At 40.9% G+C, this 24691-nt stretch overlaps 2 protein-coding genes across 3 annotated transcripts in view; one reads left to right on the top strand and one right to left on the bottom strand.

Annotated features, from left to right (window-relative positions):
* Positions 1-24691, bottom strand: part of STC2 (stanniocalcin 2) — a 363863-nt gene that overhangs the window by 20141 nt on the left and 319031 nt on the right. The gene's annotated exons all lie outside the window — the stretch shown is intronic.
* The window catches only part of ERGIC1 (endoplasmic reticulum-golgi intermediate compartment 1), a 101386-nt gene that overhangs the window by 15058 nt on the left and 61637 nt on the right, over positions 1-24691 (top strand). For both annotated transcript variants that reach the window (XM_063120612.1, XM_063120611.1), the window contains exon 2: positions 18356-18417. In XM_063120612.1, the coding sequence (XP_062976682.1) occupies positions 18356-18417 (62 nt within the window). The remainder of the gene's footprint in view (positions 1-18355; positions 18418-24691) is intronic.

Below are 24691 nucleotides of genomic sequence, written 5' to 3' on the forward strand. Positions count from 1 at the left end.
TCAGAATAGCATTGTGAAAAAAGCTGAGACAGAGGCAATTTAAAATAAAATATTATGTTCTCCTCCTGACCAATAAAATACCATAAGTACTTTTTCACGTAAAAAAAAATTCAAATGATCTTCTGGATCTTTATGCGTCTTTTTATTCTACTCAGGCTGATATGCAAACTATGTCCTTACTTGGACAGAGATAGCCTAACTATAGTAATCTATGCTCTGATAACCCCTTGTCTGGATTACTGCAATGCGTTATATGTGGGGCTGCCTTTGAAAATGGTCCAGAAACTTCAGCTGGTCTCAAAATACGGCAGCGAGGTTGTAAACGGGAACTGGCCAACTTGATCATATTATGCTAGTACTTTTCCATCTGCGCTGGCTCCTGGTCCATTTCCGGGTTCAATTGAAAGTGCTGGTATTAACGTTCAAAGCCCTAAATGGCTTGTGGACGGGTTACCTGAATGATTGTCTCCTCCCATATATACTTGCCTGCACCCGAAGATCGTCTTCAGTGGTCCTTCTCCAGGAGTCCCTGGCAAATGAAGTGAGATGGATGGCTGCTAAGGAGAATGTGGTTGTGGAATGAGCTCCCCAAAGAGTCTCACCTGGCACCTATGTTGTAGTCTTTTTGGTGCCAGGTGAAGACCTTATTTTCCCAGGTCTTTCAGGTTCTGTTATTTTAATTCTGTTACTGTATTTTAAAATCTTTGCAACACCGCTAGGTTTTATTTTGCTTTTTATTTTATATTATATTGTAGTTTTAATTTTAAAACATTTCTTTTATATTTTATTGAGTTGTATTTTATGCTTTAAATTGTTGTGAACTACCCAGAGAATTTCGGCTGTTTGGCAGTATAGAAATGTAATAAATAACATTATTCTGTACTCAGCACTTTATTCTGTTGCATTTTAATGTTTTCTCTATTGGGTGGGGAAGGGTGGGTGGGTTATGTGGGCCACTTCTGTTTTTTGATTCTGCTTAATAAGACTGATACAAATCTTAGTAGTAATGCAGACAAAGCACAACTCCATGCATATTAAGCAGTTTTGCTATCATACTTTGTTGGGTACTTTTGTATGAAAACCTGAAATGGAAAGACCTGCAGTGCACTTGGCAAGACCTGTGGACTGGTTCAGAAATAATGCAAAAATGAGCCTAGCCGTTCTCTTGGCTTGCATACTCCTTCTCCAGTAAAGCCTTGAGGAAGAGTTCGGAAGTTTTTGCTTCCATTTTCGATTAACTGCTTCTTGCCATGTTGTTTGAACATAGACAAACTGTGGTTAATCTTAACTACGGTTAGTGGAAACAAGCCAACTTCAAACCATAGTTTATGACACCTGCTTGTTTGCACTAACTAAGACTAATCAACTTTTAGTTGGGTCAGACAAAGTGGTGCCATGGACACCAATGCATCACCAGATACCTTTCTTAGTGCCCACCAAAGTGCTGTACCCCTCCTGCTTTTAACCCATTTTCTTAACAGCAGCTGGGATCACGTCAAAGCAAAGTGAAAGCCTCCAGCAGCTACCATTTTCATTTTCTTTGAATAGGGTGACCCTAATGAAAGGAGGACAGGTCTCCTGTATCTTTAACAGTTGCACAGAAAAGGGAATTTCAGCAGGTGTCATTTGTATGCAAGCAGCACCTGGTGAAATTCCGTCTTTCTCACAACAGTTAAAGGTGCAGGAGCTATACTAGAGTGACCAGATTTAAAAGAGGTCAGGGCACCTGCAGCTTTAACTGGTGTGATGAAGAGGAAATTTCATCAGGTTCCCCATATATAGAAATGACACCTGCTGAAATTTCCTTTTCAATACAACTGTTAAAGATACAGGAGGCCTGTCCTCCTTTTCATATGGTCACCCTATCTTTGAATGCCTCTGAGCCACGCAGAAACTAACCTTTATGTCTAGATAAGCTTCCATGGCATCCATTTTGTGGTGGCACCCAGGACCGTTCCTGAAATTTTCAAATATGCCCATGGTTGCTTAATATTGCCTTTTAAGGTTTGGATGGCATGCTAAACTGCAGTTTATCTAAAATGGAAGCAGAAGCTTCCAGTCTTCTGTGGCTGTGCTAGAAAGGGAAAGTTAGGTTAATTCTTGCAGTGTTATGCTTGAATGGGACCAGTAAGAAATTCGCTTGCATATGTAAAACCTAGAGCAGAGTAACTGTTTTCATGTTAGTCATTGTGCTTCTACGCGTTGATTGTAACAATAGTAGGTGCTAAGCCTTAGGGCAGAAGTTGATAATGATGGATTTATCCAAGCAGCATCGAGCTTGTGAATGGTGGGCTATTTTGTTTTTACTTCTCCTATATGACTCAGTTTAGAAAATGACTTTACAGAAGTGTGAAAAATAATGGATATTTTAAGATGATGAATAATTTAATATGCTCTGCGTAATCAGGATAACAAATGTTGTAGCTTTACTGTGTGCTGAGGAGGGGGGTGGGTTGTTAAATCACCATAGGCTCCCCACTGCTTTGTCTGGGAGGAGACGAATAATTACCATGTGATGGCTGCTGGTAAAACTACTCAGAACTTGTAAAACGTTTAAATTGGAAAATGACCTCCATCCATTCATCCCGGAATGGCTGAAGACAGAAAATGTTTGCAAGGCAACACTGATTGATTGTGAATTGCCCAAACAGAACATCCGTGTTGGAGTTCAAAAAGAAGCAAGACAAGCACAACACAGTCTCTATATGTGAAGTCAGCTCTACATTTCATTGTGGCAAGTATGCCGATGACTGTTGTTGGTATGGTATAGTGGCTAGAAATTTACTAGTGTTGCATTAAAGTTGCAAAGGAAAAACAATTTGGGATGTTGGAAAGTTGTTGCAAGAATTCAGTAAACCCGCAAGCAGGGCATGAGCATAATAGCATCCTCTCACTTGTGTTCCCCAGCAACTGATAGTGAAAGACATGCTGTCTCTGATACTGGAGATAGCATTTAGGCATGATAGACCGATCTTCCATGCATTTGTCTAAACCCCTTTTAAAACCATCCAGTTGGTAGCCATCACTACCTCTTTTGGAAGCAAATTTCATTGTTTAACTATGTGAATGGAAGTACCTTCATAATGAAAACTCTGTCATAACTATCAGAATGTACATTCCAACTTTGTATGATCAGTTCAGGAGAAAATGTTTAGTTTTATAATTTGTCTGAGAAGGCATGGCTAACAAGTTGTGTTTCCTTGGCAATTTTAATGCAGCAGTAGGACCAGATGGTAATGCATGGCCAATAATGTCTTGGCTGTCATGGCATGGGCAAGATCAGGTACGCCCAAAAGGTATTTGAATTGGAGATCAAAGGAATAGTTCGGCATTACTATTACATTGTTATGTTTGAAGAAAATGAAATATATCTTTTTGTATTCATAATGGCCACTAAGCCTATATCGAATACACAATTCACATCAGCACTTTTGCCACTACAGTAAAATGTATACTTGGCCTTGCAGCTTGTGTAACTCATCTCTCTTCCTAGAAGGAACATAGTGGATTTGGCTAATTTTTGTCTCAGTCTTCCCCAATCTGATGCCCTCCAGACATTTTGACTAACTCCTATCAGCCTCAGCCAACCTATCCAATGTTCAGAAATGCTGGGTGTTGTAGTCCATAACATCTGGAGGGTACCAGGTTGGGGAACACGATCATATCTTATCCATAGAAGTTAACGTGGTGGATGGAGAGGAAAGTAACCTTTGGTCCATGACTAATATATGTTCTTAATGTCACAATGACTTCATGTGTTAGGTGGGTGTGTTTGCCATGCTTCCCCCTATGACAAAATCATTTAGCATTTTTGGTTTGCTGCTTAGCAGGAAATGGATTAACAAGAGGAGGCTGCTAATGGGGAAATATTTTTTCTCCTTATTTTTAAAGAAAAATGTCAGTTTAGTGGTCTGACAAGGCAAACTGCTTCCATTAATCTTAAAATACTACCATGGCTGCACTTTAGTTGTTTAAATATTAACAAGTACACCAACTTCAGTCATTGGGGTTTCATGGCATTGCCAGGATCTGGGTACTGCTATAAATATGACCTTGTAATTACTGGGTAGTATGACTTATTTGGTGTACTTCTTCACCTACTTGAGCATCCATGCATCCATCTCTTCAGTGTCTGCAGTCAGGTCAAAGCGCATTCTCAAAACTGATATGAATCTAAACATTCTCAAAAGTGATATGGATCTAAACAGTTCATCAGTTCTCCCAACATAAAAGATCAAAGTAAGAACGTTCTAGTTTTCAGACACTATTCAGCAGTCTATCTAATTAAGCCTACAAGGGAATTCTTATGGCTGATCTGGGAGCACCATTCAATTCCTAACTGTTAATACAAATATGCTGATTTTCCATGCCTGTGTTCTCAGCACTCTACTGCATTGTGGTATTAATGAACCCCTTTTAGTTGAAGTGCATCACAGCTTGTCCAGCCTCCTTGGCATATCCTGGCACTGTACAAACACCAATGTGACATCATGTGTGGTATGTTTTTAATCACTTTTTAACGTGTATTTTATATCATGTTTTTATACTGTTGGTTTTATACCTTGAATGGTTTTAGTTTTTGTGAACCGCCCAGGGAGCTTCGGCTATTGGGCGGTATAAAAATGCAATAAAATAAATAAATAAATAAATTGCTCAGTCCAAACTGCAAAACCTCCTGGCTTTTCCCATCAGAGAGGGCTGCAGTAGTTTGGGCAAGCACATGGGATGCAAGATGGATGAAAAGATCCTCTTGTAATTGTGACTTAATACATGTTTGCATCGAGTGAGTGAGAAGCTCTGAAAAGTGATAGGAACTGATGGCATCACACAGACTAGGTGCTATATAGAATGATTGCTCCTAGAGTCCCCGAAGAAATCTGAGCATAACATCAGTAATAAACTTCCCAGTTAAGTGTGTGGATGTTACACATCTGGCAAGTCTTGCCTAATCCAAGATTTACCTCTTTGGTCTCCAGAAGAAATATAATTTAAAGTTAGCCAAACTATCCAAAGGGATGGTCCAAGTCTTACAACGACTGGCAGCTACCATTTCTAGCTACAGATAAACTGTCAGGTTGTGCATGCAACCACATAGGCAGCTGGTTGTTCATTGCTTGTGGCAACGGTGAGGCAAATTTTTACTATGGCTCTGCTACAACAACACAGGCCCGATCACTAAGAGTGCCCTATTGATCGCCATTTGGTAAAGGTGGGTTGTAGTTACCCTCTGGAAACGGCTTAGAGCAAAGATTAGACAGATACAACAGGGTGTATGTAGGAACCTTTTAATTTGTTTTATTTTAAGCATGAGTAATTTAAGCCATCTCTGTGTCAGAACATAGTGATCTTACTAGTCCCTTGGTATTGTTCCTGGCTGTCCTAACTGTTTAGGATTTGAGTGCTGTTGACCTAGCTTTACTAAACGAAGAAGAAAGAAAGAAAATATCCCATGGTCATTGTTTTAGAGCAGTGATCCAGGGAAAGGTTGAAACTTGTTGGCTATTAAATAATTTATTTCTCAACTGCTTGATGTTCTCCCTTCCTAAATGAAGGATTGTGTGACTTCATTTGCTTAGCCTTGGGACATATTTTCATTTCTAGAGTTTAGCAACAAAAACATACAAAAGAGTGAATGTCCCTGAGCATGTGCAAATTGCCATTACTGCACCACTAGTGGATGAGAGTGACATCATTTAGGATTAGGGGGATTAGGTCAAGCAGCATCAATTTCAAGACAGGCATGCTTTATTTTATAAATGAAGCACATGGATTTGTGCATGCACTGCGTACCTCTTTCATGACCTCTCTATAGAAACCTCTACACATACACTTTCTAATGGGAAAAGAAGACAGCTGTGAAGTTGAACATATATTCTGCTAGATAACAACTGTTGTTTTGTTATCTCTCACAACTAAAGATATTGACAGTGGAGGAAGGAAGTTTGCAAGTACCTCCCAATATCAGTGTTCCAAAAGCGATAGTACACAGCAAGCTACTATAGATAATGAAGCTAAGAAGTCAAACTTTTTTTATTGTGAGTAGAAAGGCAGGAAGAAGTCTTTTAATCATATGGCTATAGACCAACCTTCACCAACCTGATAACTCCAGATGTTAGACTGCAGCTCCCATCATTCACAGCCAACATGGCCATTGCTGGCTGGGAATGACAGGAGATTCAGTCCAACACATCTGGAGGGCATGAGGTTAGGCGAGGCTGTAATTGACAATTTTTGGAGCCCCATGGCTATTTAATCTTTGTCTTCAAATGATTGGCTGCATCTGTTGTGAAAAATGAATGGATAGCTTCATTTTTAGCATGTTTGATTTGTCTTTCAGTGATTTTTAGCTTAATTCATCTTCTTTGAAAGGATCTTTTCATAGAATCTCAAGTTTCAGAATTAAACTTCTGAAAAGCCACCCCACACACATATGCCACTGTGCATGGCTATTCACCCATCTGTCACCCTCCTCCATGTCAACCCACACAGCCCAGTCCACATTACATTGAGAGCAGGTGTACTGCAGAAAAGGTATCTGCAGAGCAAATAACTCTGTGTGACTCATCTCCCGTGTCTTTGATCCAGGAGTTGACAAAATCGTATTTTCTTCAGCAGCAGATGTCGTGAGTTTGTATGTTAAATATTACCATACTAATTGCTCAGGGAGAAGAGAATCAAGTATAAATAACAGTGTGCTGTGCTTTTAATAACCCATTTTAAAATCTGTTTTAAGCATCACGTAGCATAATCTACTGTGATAACTTGGAGATCACACAATCCAGCATTGTCCTTGACAGCTGTTTTTCTAGCACAGATGTAACTAATGTGGTTCCAATTGTCATGTGGGCAACGGCCTGAAGCCAAACCAGTTCTGAGAAGTCTTTTTAACCAAAGTATGCCCCTTGCTTACTCACTCTCCTCCCCACTCCCATTCTGGCATGAAATGCATGTTTGGTTGGCTGGAACCATCTCCTAATGTGGCTTTGTTGTGCATTGTAGAGTATGTAGTTTAAACCATGTAATAATAGCCACTTTGCCAAGCTTCACAGTTTTGCTTTCTAGGGATGTAACTGGGCCAGCAGCATGAGAACAGACTTAGCCTTTCCGATAGGCTTTGTAGAAAATGTGATGTTCTTATATTCTCTACCATCCTGCTGCTTATGAATGAAATATCGTTATAATGGACACTGCAAGAAAGTCCATGGTATGTTTGGGGACAGAGGTTAGCCTTGAAGAGCTCTGTTGGATCAGATTCTAATGGTCTTCAAGTGCATAAGCATTGCTATTTCTCTTCTGGTTCTATTCAGTTGTGCATGTAACACAATGAAATGGCTTTTCATTCCCCAGCAGTCCTTGCTCTTTAATGTATTTACCTCCAAGTTTGAAAACATTTCATGGATAGGATGCTTTGATTAGTTCCCTGATAGTGTACGCTAATGTTGAAGTTCTACTTTGTTGTTTCAGCGTCATGATTGCTCTCATTTACTTCTGTTGGTGCCAGGCACCATACTCTCTTAGCAAGAACCCTTTGTTAGGCAGCGGTCTGTAAAGACACCTAGCCCAACCCAAAGATATCCATTGTCTAATTTGCCCATGGAATTGGCAGCCTGTAGCAGATATGGGATTATACTGATGTGTCAGCTAAGCTGCTGCATAGCTGACTTCTTGAATGAACTTGCTGAGTTGGTCTCAGAAGTGATGTACAGGACAGCCAGAACTATTTTCCAGACTGCTATACGTCACTGAGTCCAGCTGTATAGGCCTAATATTATGAAGTTCATAATTTCAAAGTCACATGTGGGATGATAACTGGCTTGAGAACATGAGACAATTTGTAAGGCTCATATGCAATTTGATGTTCTTCTTTGTGCTGTGCTGTGAAAAGTGCTTCAGTAATGGCAAATGCTGAAACAACGCTTTTCATGTATTTGGCACATTACCTTCTAATGAAGGCATAAAATTCTGCTCAGGAATAGTGTTCACCAACACTTCCTGATGGGATAGTTTCACTGCTTCCTTGATGATAGTGTGTGGTGTTTAGATAAGTTTATAAGGCAGCCATAGCCAAACGCTCATAGTTTTGAGTTTTATATATACAAAGTGTGTTATGATGATGAGAAATTGTTTAGTATTAAAAAGAAAAAATATTGGTGTTCTTTCATAGTCTTGAATGGTTATTTTTTCAGGCCAAGTCCTAGTTCTCACAGTCTTTAAACTCCATCCGACAAGCGTTTTATTGCATGCTCGTTACTAGGCACTCACGGAGTTTGCTCAGGGCCCTCACATGACGTCGTCTGCCTACCGCGCCCCTTCTGGCGTTCCTTGCACGACAAAAAAAACCCCATTAAGTCGGATGTATTTTTAAACTCAGAATTGGTGCTCTCTCCTGCTGTGTGCAGGAGAAGCAGCGCCATTAGAACAGCGGACTGTATGGGCCTCATGCTTGTTGTCTACTTCCTCTTTTGAAAAGAGGAAGTAACTGAGGAACGAAAACATGGGCGGAGAAGCGATGGTAGGCAGCATATTTCCCCCTGGTGTGATGGAGCTGTTTGTCTGGGCAATAGTAGTACAAATTCACATTATTTGGAGACTCACATGTCTGAATGTTGTACCGTAGGAAACAGTTGGTTTCACATAGAAAACTAGATGTTGTAGAGAATGGTTCTAGTCTAGATTTTGGAATGTTTTTTTCTAGGGAGGAGCATGTTATCATGTGAGCCTCCACTTGCCCACCCTTGCAATCGGGAGGAGCAAAGCAGATTTGAATGAGCTGTGTAGACTAGCTTGATGCTTGTTCACTCTAAGCCAGGAATCCTGACTTACTGTTATGTGCAAACATGGCTTATATTTCGCAGCTATCATCCTACTCCGTACATAGATGTGACACTATTCAAGCAGTTAGCAATTGTGTGAATGTTTTTTAAAAAGTAAATAGCAGCTGTGCCCCCTCCAATCTGTATTGGGACTCTGGGGGCGGGATTAGAATCTTAGAATAGTAGAGTTGGAAGGGGTCTATAAGGCCATCGACTCCAACCCCCTGCTCAGTGCAGGAATCCACCTTAAAGCATTCCTGACAGATGGTTGTCCAGCTGCCTCCTGAATGTTTCTAGTGTGGGAGTTCCCACAACCTCCCTAGGTCATTGGTTCCATTGCCGTACTGCTCTAACAGTCAGGAAGTTTTTCCTGATGTCCAGCCAGAATCTGGCTTCCTGTAACTTGAGTCCATTAGTCCATGCCTTGCACTCTGGGATGACCGAGAAGAGATCCTGGCCCTCCTCTGTGTGACGACCTTTCAAGTATTTGAAGAGGGCTATCATGTCTCCCCTCAGCCTTCTCTTCTCCAGGCTAAACATGCCCATAAATTTCATTCTGTTGTTTTCAGCCCAGTGCTCCCACTTATCAAGATCACTTTGAAGTTTGCTTCTGTCTTCCGGAGTATTAGCTATCCCACCCAATTTTGTGTCATCTACAAATTTGATAAGCATTTCCTGCACCTCCTCATCCAAATCGTTAATAAAAATGTTGTAGAGCACTGGACCCTGTGGTACCCCACTCGTTACCTCCCCCAGTTTGAGAAGGTACCATTGATTAGCACTCTTTGAGTCTGATTCTGTAGCCAAATGTGGATCCACCTAATAGTTGTTCCATCTAGCCCACTTTTAGCTAGTTTGTTAATTAGGGCGACTTCAAACTCTTTCTCCCCTGCTGCAATCCTGATCTGGAAGAAAAAACATCCAATCTCTTAAAAGAGGATGGAGAGAGAACTAAGGCTTAAGATTTCTTCTCTCTCTGCCTGCCCTCCCTGCTGAGAAAACAGAAAAGAAAAGAATTATGGAAATGATATGGGGAAACAAAATCCGAATATTGAATTCTTATCCATGGTTCATGTAAAATAAAGAATATAGATTCGACATTCTGTTAATTCACTTTTTTCATATTTTTAGTGCCATGCTTAGCCACTTTTCTGTGCCTAAAGTTTCTGTAAAATCTAGGGTACTTTGTTATATATAAAAACACGAGATGTGAGTGGGGGGAAACTGTGAGCTCAAAAAAATAGCCTGAATATATTATGTTGTACAACTTTCTCTGTCTTCCTCCACAATTCAGCAAACAAGGGTACATTATTGTAGGTTTGTGTGTAAGTTCTTCCCCGTCTCTCTGTGCCCCTCACACACCTCAATTTTGTCTGAGAACTTGAGGAGTGTAGGTGGCAGAGGAATTTTGTGTCTTCGATGACTCACCAGAATGATTCACTTGTATGTGGAGAGAAAAAACGACCCTGAGAAGCAGTTAAGTCGTGCGCTGTGTTCAGAACACTTAGTCTGGGTGGTGTGTACTTGCCGTCCCATGGGCCCTTTCCTTTCTGAAAGCTACCACTCTCACCTCCTTCCACATCTACTTCTGAGGGGGTGGTATGTCCTAACAGAAGGTTGTGAGTTACGCTGTCACATTAACAACAAGAGATCATGTATAACCCTCAGAGACAATATTGAGCGGACTGCAGTATTTTACAAAATTTAACACTCTGAGTTGTTCACTACTGGCTGGGCCCAAATCTGACTCTACTGGTCTTCCTCACAGGCAACACAATTGTTTCCCCGCTTCTCTCTTGTATGACCCAAATGACTTACAATAGCTGTAATTTGGGCTTCAGCTACCTCATCAAAGCTAAGTAGTAGCCTGGTTGACCATATCCCATTTTCAAAGCAAACGGCTGGAAAAAGGGTGGGAAACAAACAGTTTCCAAAAATTTGGATAAATAATGTACTCTTCCATCTGAAAATGTTTACTTAATGTATAATAGTGAACTCAATTCTCTGAGTGTAAATCTTCATGTAGCTGAAACAGCAACCCCACAAACCAACCAGACACACACACAGCCTATAAACAGGTTTTGGCAAACTTGAAAATTTGCAGAAGTACAAAAAATCTTTAGGGGAAACAAAACAGGTTGAGAGGTAACCAAAATCAGCCCAATGAGAACTGAGCATGCTCAATTGGCACACAGAAAAGGTGGGATATAAATGTAATTATAAATCATTTTTTTAAAAAATGCTGACAGATTGTTTGAGGAGGGGTGGGCCACTGGAGTGTGTGGGGAAGGCGGAATGGATTGGAGTAACCTGGGAAAGGCATGGCTGGCTGACTGGAAGGAACCCTGATCAGGGGAACTCCAAACTGCAACTTTTTTTTTGCAGCTTCTACTGGTAGAATATTAAAAGTAAAATTTACTTGGTCTTGGATGCACCCATTACTTTTGTTTCTGTGTGAGTCACTGTTCTGGGCATTCCTTTTGAGTGGAAGGAGCCAGAGCCAGAACAGTAACACATGCAGCAATGCAATGAGCACCGGCAATTGAGTAATTCTGTTGTGTCTCTGCATTGTTCAGTCACTCCTGATGTGATCAGACTGATACAGAGATGCCCCAGAGTTACCTAGGCTCCATGAGGGCTGACTGAAAGGAGGCAAGACCAGAGGAGCGTGAATATTGCATCTGATGTGGATGGGCTGCATTGAGCTCACAGCAGCCTCTAAATGTCTTTATTTCTTGTGGCCAACTAGCATGTTCTGGTACCATGTTTGAGAATTGTACTGGATTAGAATAATCATGAGGGAATTGGTCTTAGAAAAAAAATAACCCTCAGCTCTGACAATGATTGTCATGTATCTCCTCCACCCCCACCCCAAAACTTTTAGCTTTTCCTCAGTATCCATACTGGTTTTCCTCAGAAGATGTTGATATCATGCAACACAAAGCACTATGGCACCATTCCATCCTTTCTCCTTAAAGCAGGGGTAGACAGTTGGTACCCTCCAGGTGTTTGGGTCTGTACTTCCCATCAACCCCAGCCAGGCTGGCCAGTGGTCAGGGATGATAGGAGGGAGTTGTAATCCAAAACATTTGGAGGGCACTGGCCTGCCCTATAGGGTATGTCTACCTTTGGTCTTCTACCATTATGGTTTGCTAGGTCACTTTTAAGTCCTCTGCGATTCACCATTGCTTGTTTGTTTATTTTATTTGTACCCCGGCTTTCTATCAAAAAATGAAAATAAAGGTGGCTTACAGAAAGAGTGAAAATGTTTTAAAATGTATGGCAATTCATCTCAACTTTCTCACGAGGACTTAAGCAGTTTCTTGTTCTATTGCAAATACTTATAACCCTGTAGTAATGACTCTTAAGCCATGTTTGGTTGTCATCCCTATCCATAGTTTACTGTGACAAGAACTAGCTTCAATGAACCTCAGGTTTATGCCCTCCCCCTCCCCTTCACTTCTGGTGTGCTGTGAAGAGGAGTTCACACATTAGTTGTTTACCATGTCATCCAACCACAACAATCTATAGTTAGAAAGAAGCCAACTTCAGACTATCGGTTACAAAGTTACCTTATTTCCACTAACCATAGTTGATTAACCAATTTAGTTTGGAACATAATGCTAAACTGGTTAATATAAATGACAGTGGAAGCTTTTGACCTTGTGGCCTAGAGGAAAAAGGGGTCCGTGCGCACATTTGAGGTTCTCATCATGCCAAACTATGATTTAGTGTGATGTCTGAACGTGACCTAACTAGTCTCATGAAACTTTTTAGGTGGTGACTCAGGCCACAGTGAAAATAGCAGAGGAAAACAGGGAAAGCTTTTTCCAAGACAAATAGTGCTAAATGAAAACGTGACTGTTTTCTAATCCAATATATTGTGAAAAGAAGGGAGGCAATAGGTAGGTCTTGCTAGCTTTGAATGTTCTCCATGTCAAGATGACCCCAAGTAGTAGGGCCACTTGACTGACAAACATCTCCATGGGATGAAGCATATCCTGTTTTGACAATGTGTATCTGCTAAATAGATGTGATTCCCATTTCCCTTCATTGCACAGGTTTATTACAGCTGCTTAAAGTGCAGAAGGAATTAATGTGGAAGTATTTCAGGAAGCAGCCCATATGAGACTATAATGTAAGAAAATGTGATGGGCCACAAAAAAACGCAGCAAGCCCGCATAGTGGTCTACAATATAAGTTTAAAAATTGCCAATGAATCCAATATTGTCCAAGCCAAAACATGTTTCCTTGGAAGTAAGCTCAGCCAGGTTCAGTGGTGCCTACTTCATGGATTAGGTTTGCAACCTTAAGATCCTGGAGACTGGAGTCTTGATTTTTTTTACCAGTAGTGAAGTGTCCTGAGCAAGGCAGCTGGAACAGAGAGCTCAATGTGAGCTGTTAATTCAGTGAAAGTCTGGGTGAAGACTGAGAGGATATGTTCTTGTTCACCCTGATTCACCAGTTGCAGCTGGGTCTGCTTCTTCATTGGCTACACCTGGGTTTTCCTCCTCACAAGTAGACAAATAGATCCTTCCTCCTGAGTACACGCTGGGCAAAAGAGTTTCCTGGCGGCCCAGTAGACGCTTTGACGATGACATGAGCATCCCAACTAGTCTGTCAGCACCAGTGCACTGGAGAGCTGTGGGACAAGGGAGGAGAGGCAGGAACCACAGCTGGACCTGGGTCAGAAGGGATTTCTTGGGACCTAAGTTGAGGCATCCCTATAACAGAACTCCCCAGGTTGCCCCATGTCTATTGTGGGAGTGGGCTGTACTGAGAGATCAAAACCTCCTCCTCTGAAGAGGTCTCCCGTGGACTTGGGTCAGTTAGGAGCCTGATCTAAAGTCTTTAAAGTCTGAGCCTAGAATGTAAACATTCTCAAAAGCTCAGGTATAATATTGCTCTGGAATCCTACAGTTTATCTGTTATAAAGCCAGGTTTGGTAGGGACTAAAACAGAGGAGCAAATGCCTGCAGTATATTTGACAAGCCTCTCCCTACCTTATTGCTTTTAAAATAAATAGTTACTACCAGTAGATAAATGCAGCTGATAGACCACAAGTCAGCTTAATTACCTTTTCTTTTAAAATGTTTTTTCCCCTCTATAAATATCATGTAATAAATAGAATTAATATGTGTCTACATTCCACAGATGATAGTCATTTAGGATGATTTAAATGAAAAGTACTGAGAAGAAGCTTCCTTGTTCCCAGAGAAGACATCATCTTTCTTTTTTAACCAACCCCAAAATGTTGACAACACATTTTTTTAAATCTTGAAATGGGTTGTCTCTCCCTCCAAGAACACGCTTCCTTTTATAGTATCCACATGGTGTTATTTTTACTGCCTTCAGCCTAGAGCTATTTCCTGTTTCCAATTATTTAGTTACACTCCAAAGCCTCTCTCTTTCTCCTCCTGGCTTCCTCACTAGGTTTGCCAAGGCATTATTGTCATTTCAGTGAGACGACGCCAGTGCTGAGGTTTTAATGGGCTGTGAGCAGGAAGTTTAGCTATTTCCTCTGCCTGTGAGGCCATGATGTCATGAGCTGCTATGGGGCTCTTTATCATATGCTGCTGTTGCTGTGGTCTATGTGGAAAGAATGTAAACAGTGCTTTCCAGATGTTCCCAGGGAAGCTGCGGGTCCATAAATGGGCCATTTTGTTCAGGATTATTATAAATTAAGGGAAAGATGAATCAGAAAATATATATATAAAAAATATACCTCTTGAAAACGTCAAATGCTACAGGCTTTGTTTAGGTGGTAAAATTTTCATGTGGGAAATGGGCACCCCAGTTTGTGCCTATGTGTTATTTGTTTGTAAGTACATGTCTGCATACACACACATGAAAATTATGTCAGAAATATCCTTCTTTCTGACCTGATGAGTTCTTCACATCGAGGCGTTTTCAAAATCAAGGTTCCCATTTGACATCTCAAAAAGAGGTTCTCTGTTTGGAAAGTACCATAAATTGGGGAAGCTTTCTCTAGTATTCTGGTGCCATATTATTATGTCTTCATTTTTATAGGCTGCTTTCTGTGGCTTACAGTGGAACAAATACTGCAAAAAACAGCAGAATAACCCCCAAACATATAAGACCTATTAGAAACAATAGAAGATGACTGCACCCACTGACTCCCAGCTCAGCTTGTAGCTTTTACCTAGACACACTAAATACCAGCCCAGATAGGAAAGTCTTGAAAACAACCTTTCTTAAAAGCACTCAAAGAACTGCAGCCTTGTATCTTGTGGCGGGGTGGGGTCGGTGGGTAGGAGGGCCCTCATGCTAAAGATCACATCCCTAGTCCATGGTTCTTATTTCTTTTATTGATAGAAGGGTCTATTTTAATTAATGGGATTAGCATGGGATTTGACAGAGGGACAGTCAGATTTATTTTCTTTATCAGATTCCATTTCAGACAACAAAGGGCTTTAAAGATTAAAATGAACACTTTGAACTAGGCTTGGAAACATGATGGTAGCCAGTGCAGATGATACAATAAAGGATGAATATGTTCATGTCCCTTGATGTTCATAAGGAGGTGGGCAGCTATATTTTCCCCTAGCTGAAACATCTGGGTGGCCTTTAAGGAAAGTCCCATATAGAACACATTTCGGTAGTCAAAAATGGACATTGCAGAACGATTGATTGGTACGGTAAGATCCCATCTGTTCAAGAAGGGCTGGAGCTGACAAAATAAAAATCACCTTTGGCTACCACAACCACCTGCTTATGAAGTGCTGTGCGTGGAAGCATTTGAAGGTTGAACAGATAGGGAGTTCACAGGTGAGCTAATTCCTTTTAGGGTATGTGGGTGACCTGTCAGCATCATCTTTCATGGGTAAATCTGTAACTTTAAGTTACACACTGGTGTCTATGGTATAGAGATAGTTACGGTTTAGTCTAGCTCCTTCCTATCTCTCCTCTCTCCTCTCACACTATTGCCCCGCTCGTGCTCTTCGCTCCTCTGATGCCATGTTTCTCGCCTGCCCAAGGGTCTCTACTTCCCTTGCTCGGCTTCGTCCATTTTCTTCTGCTGCCCCTTATGCCTGGAACGCTCTACCAGAACATTTGAGAACTACAAGCTCAACCACAGCTTTTAAAGCTCAGCTAAAAACTTTTCTTTTTCCTAAAGCTTTTAAAACTTGATTTTGTTCTGACTTTATACTGTTAGTTTTACCCTACCCAGTGCCTGTTTGCTTTCTCTTCCCCTCCTTATTGTTTTATTATGATTTTATTAGAATGTAAGCCTATGCGGCAGGGTCTTGCTATTTACTGTTTTACTCTGTACAGCACCATGTACATTGATGGTGCTATATAAATAAATAAATAATAATAATAATAATAATAAGAAGAGTATCTATCCTCCTCTTTGTAGGCTGATCCACTGCTCCATTGCCCCCCTTTATTTGTCCCATACTCTGCAAACAGGGAGTGGCAGGGACGAGTGTCTGACATTAATGTTGCACTTGCAGCTGTTCTCTGTGTTCTGAAAGATTCACTTGGGGCTGTTTTCTTTCCAGACTTGGATCTCTGAGCTCTGAGGCTGGAAAAGAGACAACTGCCTAGAGAGCTTTGTGAACCGCCCAGAGAGCTTCGGCTATTGGGCGGTATAGAAATGCAATAAATAAATAAATAAATAAATAAATAAATAAACAAACCTCTTTTACAGCTTCACAGACAGCTTGATAGGAAGTTACATAGAACTTCATTCTGGAGAGGCTGCATGTAGAGCTCCCACCCACTCCGCCCCACTTCCAGCTTTGGCTCCTATAGCTTGAAGGAAGAAAGGGGCCCTCATGTGATGTTGCCCATTTGGAAAGGGAAGTGGGCCTTGCCTGAGCTGCTGAATGTAATTCTTTCTTGTCCTAGTTGGCTGGCAGGTGGCTAGCTGCAAGCTTGCCTTATTGGGTGACTGTTTGTCTGAAGCTGTATTTGGCGACAGGACCAAATAGAGACGGAAAAAGGCCCGAATCTCACTTTTTCATGGCTTCAGTAGACCTTTACTTTGTCATTTCTGTAATTTAAACAATGGGGGAAGTGTTGTTGATTATGAGGTTCCATAAGGATATTGTATGGAGCTGCTATCTGATGTACAGTGGGCTCAGTCTACTTCAGCCTTCCCAACCTGGTGATCTTCAGATGTGTTGGACTACAATTCCCATTGATTGTAGTTCAACACATCTGGATACACCAGATTGGGGAAGGCTGGTATACTTAAGCTGACAACCTGACTACAAAATCAAACAATGCTTGTCTGCTGTAATCACTAGGTTTTAAGTCCACTATAAACATGTGAAAAAGTGTGTGCAAGAAACTTGTTGCAGTGCAGAGAGCTGTGGAAAAGGAGGTAATATAGGGCAAAGAGGGGGTGGAGAAAAGTAGATGTTTCTTCCATAAACTCTGCACCCTGAGGGGCTCTTTAATGTCACTGCCCTTACTTCTGAAGCCTTTCCAGAATACTGATGTGATACCACTTCTTTAAAATTCATACAGCCTTTGGCTTAACCTCTTGTTCCTCAACCCCAGCTGAAGTGAAGGTTAACTACATATAACTGCACTTGTTTGCGGTTTTCTTGCATGTCTTTCCTTCTGTTTTTGATGTCCTACTTGCCCAGGCTAAATTTAAATTATAAAATCCCCAGGGTAAGGACTTTTTTTTTTGTAGTTGCATGTTACTCTTCAAGATACTATATATACCAATGGTGCTATATAAATAATAATCTCTAAATAGTTTAGCCAGTTCTCAGCATTCTCTGTTATGGTCTCTGTCACACTTGATAAATTAGGCTCCTGTTGTCACAAATGGTAGATGAGGTGGTAAACCTGTTTCTGGGCTATACCACTTTAAACTACAGTTGGGGATGTGCATGTCTGTATACTCCTCTATACAAAATCCCTGCTCATTTATTTATTTATTGCATTTATATCCTGCTTTTTTCCTTCAAGGAACCCAAGGCGGTGTACATGATCCTCTCTATTTTTATCCTCACAACAACAACCCTGTGAGGTAGGTTGGCTTAGAGTCTTTGACTGGCCCAAAGTCACCCAATGAACATTCATGATGAGTGGGGACTAGAACCCAGATCTCCCAACTCCCAGTCCAACACTCTGGGCACTACACCGGCTCTCACAGAAAGCTAGCATATCAGGGAGAAGGGTTCTAGCAGCATTCTTCCTGGTAGGCCATCTTTCTCTCTCCCCCCCCCCCTCTGTGTGTGTGTGAACAGATCTGCTTCTCTGTTTGGTGAGTCTGGTTGGAGAATTATAAAAAAAGAATTGGAATTCTCAAGCTCTCCCTTTCCTTCCCCCAGCCCACCCATCAGACTTGACTGGCCTTTAGCTAGGGGTAATCATAAAAACTAGTTCGCTTACATAATGAAAAAGATTTTTTTTTTGCACTGTGGTATGAAATGAAATATTATGTTGGAAACCTTAATGGAATTTTTTTCAGCATCTTTCATCTCTATGGATTCAAAACAGTGAAATGCTCCACCTATTTTATAACATTTGTGGTTTCTTTTTGGTGTGCTTTTCAGGTTTGACATCTACAGGAAGGTGCCAAAAGACCTTACACAGCCAACCTTCACAGGCGCAATCAGTAAGTAGTGTGTGTGTGTGTTTGTGTATGTGCGGTTGACTTTGCTTTTGCATATCTCAGTCTAAAATAAGAGATCCTTCTGACTTCTTCTTTAAAACAGTATGATTTGTTCCGTAAACTCAACAGGTTGCAATGCAACAGCTTGCTGTGTTTTTGTACTGATTGATCTTAAAGATCACTGGAAGAGCCAATGTGAACTCGTAGGTATCATATTGATATTTGACCTGGAAGATCCTGCTGAATTATATCGTGCTGGATGGCCTTTGGCAAGTCTTTCTCTTTCAGGTTTGGGGCAATGGTTGAAGTAAAGAGAGATTACACTCAGGTGGAAGACAACTTAATACCAATCTTCTTTCGTTTGTTGCTAGAAAGTGGAGATCACAGGCCATCTTTGTCCCCAGTCTACTTTGACCACATACAATATAGCATAGTCATCTCCTTCTTTCCTTTCTTCATTTCAAGTCTGAAGTTTATTGGCAGAGTAATACAATTGCACGCCATCATTGCTAGTGATTGTGTTGCACAGAGTAGTACATATACATTGGGTTGATCCTGCCAAGGCAGTAATTATATGTTAAATGTTGCTTTCCTGCCTTATCTGCACACGGTGCTATATAAATAAATAATAATAATAATAATTTAAGTAAGTGAACCTGGGTTTACTTATTTTCATAGCTTGGGACACTTGCCATGTATATACTTCCTGATGTGGACAGTATCATGTCCCTAGAATTTAGTAATCCTGAATCATGAAGGATGCAATATGAAGTAATGGAGAAGAGACATTTGACCAAAGATGAGATGAACTACCAAATATTTAGTGGTGATAAGCCGTTTTATTTTAGAATGTCACTGCCTACTCCCTTTCCCCACTTTGCTCATCTAGTATTTAAATGACTGCTGTCACTATATTGCAACTGTTCAGATTAGTCATGACGTGTAGGAGAAGAACGCAACACGAGTGGCTACTTCCCTTTAACCTGCCCACTCTGTGGTTATGAAGACAAATGCAAGAACTCTTTCATGTGCCAGTTTTAGTAATTTACTTTGGTAGGAGGTCCTCCAAACTTATTAGGCCCTTCTGTTCCAGAGGAGGGAAAAATCTAACGTTCATCTTGATGTTAGGAAATTGAATAGAAATTTTGGGCCTAGCTTTTCAAACAGGGTAGTGTCTTTTATGTTGAAAATACTGGAAATTATGACTCTAATGAACTTCTGTTGGTTGTCACCTCTGTTGCTCTGCCTTCTGATTACTTGAAAGAAATTCAGGGGCAATCCCATCTGGATGCCTTTCAGCCTCTGAACTCGGAGGTTGATAGGCATCCTACGCAGAGCAGGAGAAGTGCAGAGGAGCTCTTTGCTTCCATGCTTCTTCCACTCTGCATTTTTGCTAGATGGGTGTTTTTGCCCTTCTAGCCAGGGCTGCAGAGAGGAAGGAAAGGAGGCTGGGAAGAGCCGGGGATAACTTGTATCTCTGCTTCTCCAGTTCTCTCCCCTCCCCGCCCCCAGGAATGTCTCCTTCCCATCCCCTCCAAGGTCACTTTTGTCAGCTCAGAGAGGCAGCCAATGTGGTTTTCTCCATGCTGGCTGTGAGATGGAGGGGAGCAGCAACACCCCTAAAATGGTGTCTAGGGGCCATAGGATTGTGCTCTTAGCTGATGATACCTGTGACCTCTGCAGTTTGATATTCTAAAATCCTCATTGCATCAGTACTTTTTTTAGACAAATCAGAAATGAAAAAGCAATCGTTCTACTTAGAATAAAATATGACTCTTTGTCCCTTGTCAAGAGATGCAAGTTTTATATGAATATTTCATAGAATCATAGAAATGCGGAGTTGGAAGGGACCACAAGGATCATCTAGTCCAACCCTGTGCAATGTGCAGGAAAACCAATTAAACCATCCATCACTGATTGGGATCCTCTTTTTTTCCTTTCTTGAAGAGGGGGACTACATTTGCTCTTATCCAGTCCTCTGGCACTTCCCCATCACATTTAAGTTGTGATAGACATGTTTAAAGATGTTTAATATATCTCTTTGTGTAAAAGAATTCTTTGCCAGGGATGATACTAAAGAAAAATATATAAAGAAAAAATATCCTTCCATATTACCCCAGTTTCCTCCTTCTTGATAAAGCAACTCAGCTTGTAAATAGAGGAAATTCAACCTATGTAATATACTTACTGGGCTTCAGAAAGGCGTATGACTTAGCCCTGAGTATCATCTTTGTAAGTGTGCTTTGGCCTAGAAGAATTCATGTATGATAAATTAACTGAACAAGTCATATGCAAAAGGAAGTAATAGACTAACTTCAGATTGGAGAAATATGCTATGGTAATAGCTTGCATCTGGTGGTATTCGGTAACTTCATACGTATTTTGGATGGGATTGTGAACAAATGTTTTAAACTGGCAAATGATAGAAAATTGGAAGAGAGTGCTAGGACGCTAGTGGATAGACTAAACATTGTATAATTTAAAAACACACACAAGAGAACTGAGGAGATTACATAAACCATGAAAATTGATGGCTCAGTTTGCACACAATGGTTTAAAAAACCATGGGTTACTAGTGTGTGCAAACTGGGCGATAAGGAAAATGTAAAATATTCTGCATAGGAAAAAAAGGGCCAAATACACAAGTATAAGATTCAGGGACAGAGAATTAGCTAAGAAGCATGACTTTAGAGATAATTTTTCCAGGGTTGTAATGCCAAACAAATCAAACATGAACCAAAAATCAATCATTAGTGCAGTTTTAGATTGTCAACTAGAGTGTGATTTCCAGTATTTGGAAAGCAATTGCACCATTCTGCTCTGCACAGATGACAGCAAGTCTGGCATTCTGCGTTCAATTTTAGGAGCACAGTTCAAAGAGAATAAAAACAAATGGAAAATGATTCTAAGGAGAGCTGTAAAGATGATAAAGTGCCTAAAGAACAAATCCTATGAGGAAAGGGTGGCAGTGGTGGTGGTATATGCTCATGGTATTCAAATATGTAAAATAATAATAATAATATATTTATTTATTTGTTACCCTCCTTTCCCTCTGGATTGAGGCAGGGTACAACACAAATGCAAATGCCATAAAATACAAATAATTGATTAAAACATTTAAAGCTACGTAATACATAACTAAAAGCAGCACAGTATTAAAAGGCATCTTAAAATTCAACTGGGTAGGCCTGCCGGAAGAGATCAGTCTTTATAGCTATCTTAAAATCTGGAAGACTGTTAAATTGACGAATCTCTCCCGGCAGGTCATTCCATAATCTGGGAGCAGCAGAAAAAAAGATCCTTTGGGTAATAGTTGTCAGCCTTGTTTTTGTTGACTGCAGTAAATTATTCCCAGAGGACCTGAGTGTGCGGGGCGGATTGTACGGGAGAAGGTGATCCCTCAGGTAGCCTGGACCCAAACCATGTAGGGCTTTAAAGGTGGCAATGATTCATTAATTCTGAAGAGGATGGGCTATTAGGAAGGGTGTCCTGACTGTTAGAGCTGTTCAGCAAAGGAGCAGAATGCCTTACAGCATGGCTGAATCTCCTTTTCTTGGAAGGATTCAATTGTAGACTTTCAAAAGAAGGATTGCCAGGGATAATTTTTGGTATAAGGGGGTCCTGTCTTGGCACAAGGAATTGGATGAGATGATTCTCTGAATGCCTCCCACTGCTGTGATCCCAAACTATGTAATCTTTGCAGGCGGACTGAAGTTTACAATAAAGATTAAGGAAAACAAATGTGGGGAAGGTTAGGACTGTCCTTGAGAATAAGAGGTCGAAGATTTCACCTAAATTACACTCTCTCGAACACATGAATATTCCAGAGGGTCGGTTGAGTCACACTTTAGGTACTAAAAGCATCCAGTTTTGGGTCATCTGCAAATTTGATAAGAAGCCCATCAATCCCATCATCTTTGTCATTATTAAAAATGTTGAATAAGACTGGCCCCAAGACAGAACCCTGTGGTACCCCACTGGTTACTGCTTTCCAACTCAATGTGTAGCCATTCATGCTGACTGTCTGAATGCGGTTCACCAGCCTAGTTATGGACCCGCCTTACTGTAATGCCATCTAAGCCAAACTTCTCAATGAGAATGTCATGTAGAACCTTGTCAAAAGCTTTGCTGAAATCAAGATAGATTATATCCATAGCATTCACCTTGTCCGCTAGAGTAGTTACCCTGTCAAAAAAGGTGAAAAGATTTGACTCACATGACCTATTTTTGACAAAGCCATGCTGACTTTTAGCAATCACAGCATTGTCTTCAAGATGCTTGCAAATGGTCTGCTTTATTGCCTACTCTAACATCTTTCGAGTGATTGATGTCTGGCTCACTGGTCGATAATGATTCGGATCCTCTTTTTTTCCTTTCTTGAAGAGGGGGACTACATTTGCTCTTATCCAGTCCTCTGGCACTTCCCCATCACATTTAAGTTGTGATAGACATGTTTATCTAAACTGAACCTGTAATGTATGAACACCATCACGATCCCACCCGAGTGTAGTGTATGTCCCCTGGCTTATCTGCAGACATTCCTTTCCCCTTTGCAATGTTCAGTACAGCAAATACAGATGCAAAGTAATTGATCTGCCATGTCCTTAAATAAATTCTGCTTGTCATTGGCTTTTCGATGGAAGCGCTGTTCTGTTGAGACTGCAGAGCCTTCTTTTTGTACTAAGCCATTTCTTGCACACAGGCTCCGCTTTTGGTACGCAGGAAGCTGGTTTATAGGAAGTCAGCCCATTGGTGCAGCTAGCTCAGTACTATCTGCAGCAACTGGCAGCAGCTCTCCAGGGTTTCAGGCAGGATCCTTTTCCAGCCCTACCTGGAGATGTCTGGGATTGAACCTGGGACCTTTTGCATGCATCTCTGAGCCCTTACCACTTCAGTAGGGTGTAGGAACTATGCACCCGTCCATTGAGAAGGAGGTATAACTCTGCATTGCTGGGGAGAGTGAATTATGTGTATGTAATATCGCTGAACAAGTTTTACTTTGTCTTCCAGGTAGATTTTAATGTTCTGTTAAAATTTATTTATTTATTTATTTATTTAATTATATTTATATACCGCCCCACAGCCGAAGCTCTCTGGGCGGTTTACAACATTTTAAAAAAGTAAACATTAAAAGTATACAATTTAAACACACACACACACACACATAAAAACAGTATAAAAACAACAGTATAAAATCCCCTTGCTAAAGCCTTTAGCATGTGTTGAGTCAGGGTATCATGGGCACAATAAGCCTTCTCTGTTTTATTAACTTGCACTTGTCGATTGCTGCATGCCTTTCTGATTTATGCTATATAGTGCCTGCCAGTAGCTGTTCCAAGAGTGCAGTGCATCACTGTGCCAAAGTGCCCATGTTTGGGTATGAAGGCTGCAGTGACATATGCCCTGGCATGTGACAGTTATCATCTTAATGGCATGAGCTATATGACATATTGACAGGCTTAAACAGTCCAGACAGCTGTGCTGTCAATCCCACAGCTTAATAATTCATGTGGATGTGCTGTATGGACCCATGACAACATTGTGTAAAAATACTGTAAAGCTGTGTAGACACAGGGCTTCTAGATACATACTATAGATTTTTAAAAACATTTTTACTGCATTTATTTCCATCCATAATGGCCTCTCAAGGTACTTTTTACAAAAAATAAACCAATTTACAGTGAAAAAATATGATTCACATGGCTTTTGCCATGAAACTGTGTAGCGCATATCATGAAACTGTAGCCCTTGCATTCAGCACTGTCAATTTCAGGCACTCCTATTGTCATTTGAGCCCTTCTATGTCTGGACTACTTCTGTTTAATGGTCTCTTCTGCCCTGAGTGCAGCTCCTTCTGCCAAATCAGAGGCTGATCCCAAAGTTTCACAAATTTCAGCAGCAGCTTGTTGGGTGGCATAGGAAGCTGCGGTTAGAAGAGGGGCGGGGGTCAGAGGCTCCTCTGCAGATGTGGAGCTCCTTCTCTGTATCCATATCATAATATTATGCTGCTAGGTGAAGTGGCTTCTAAATTTTCTCTACTAAATCTTTATCTTCTAGGTCAAGCACAGTTTCATATACTTTGCACTCCCCCCACTCAAAGTAAGGTGGGTGGGGGAGTGGAGTAGAGTAGAGTGGAATGGATGATATGCTTAGATAGTGTGAATAGGCAGGAGACACTGTGCTTTCTACCCTGATGGCAGAAAGACACTCTGCTTTCTGCCCGGTTTCCCTTAGAGAGGAGACTAAAAGTCTCTGTTAGGTATAGGGCTGGCTATTT

Source organism: Elgaria multicarinata, chromosome 3, assembly GCF_023053635.1.
Source record: "Elgaria multicarinata webbii isolate HBS135686 ecotype San Diego chromosome 3, rElgMul1.1.pri, whole genome shotgun sequence".
In the NCBI taxonomy this organism is placed as follows: domain Eukaryota; kingdom Metazoa; phylum Chordata; class Lepidosauria; order Squamata; family Anguidae; genus Elgaria; species Elgaria multicarinata.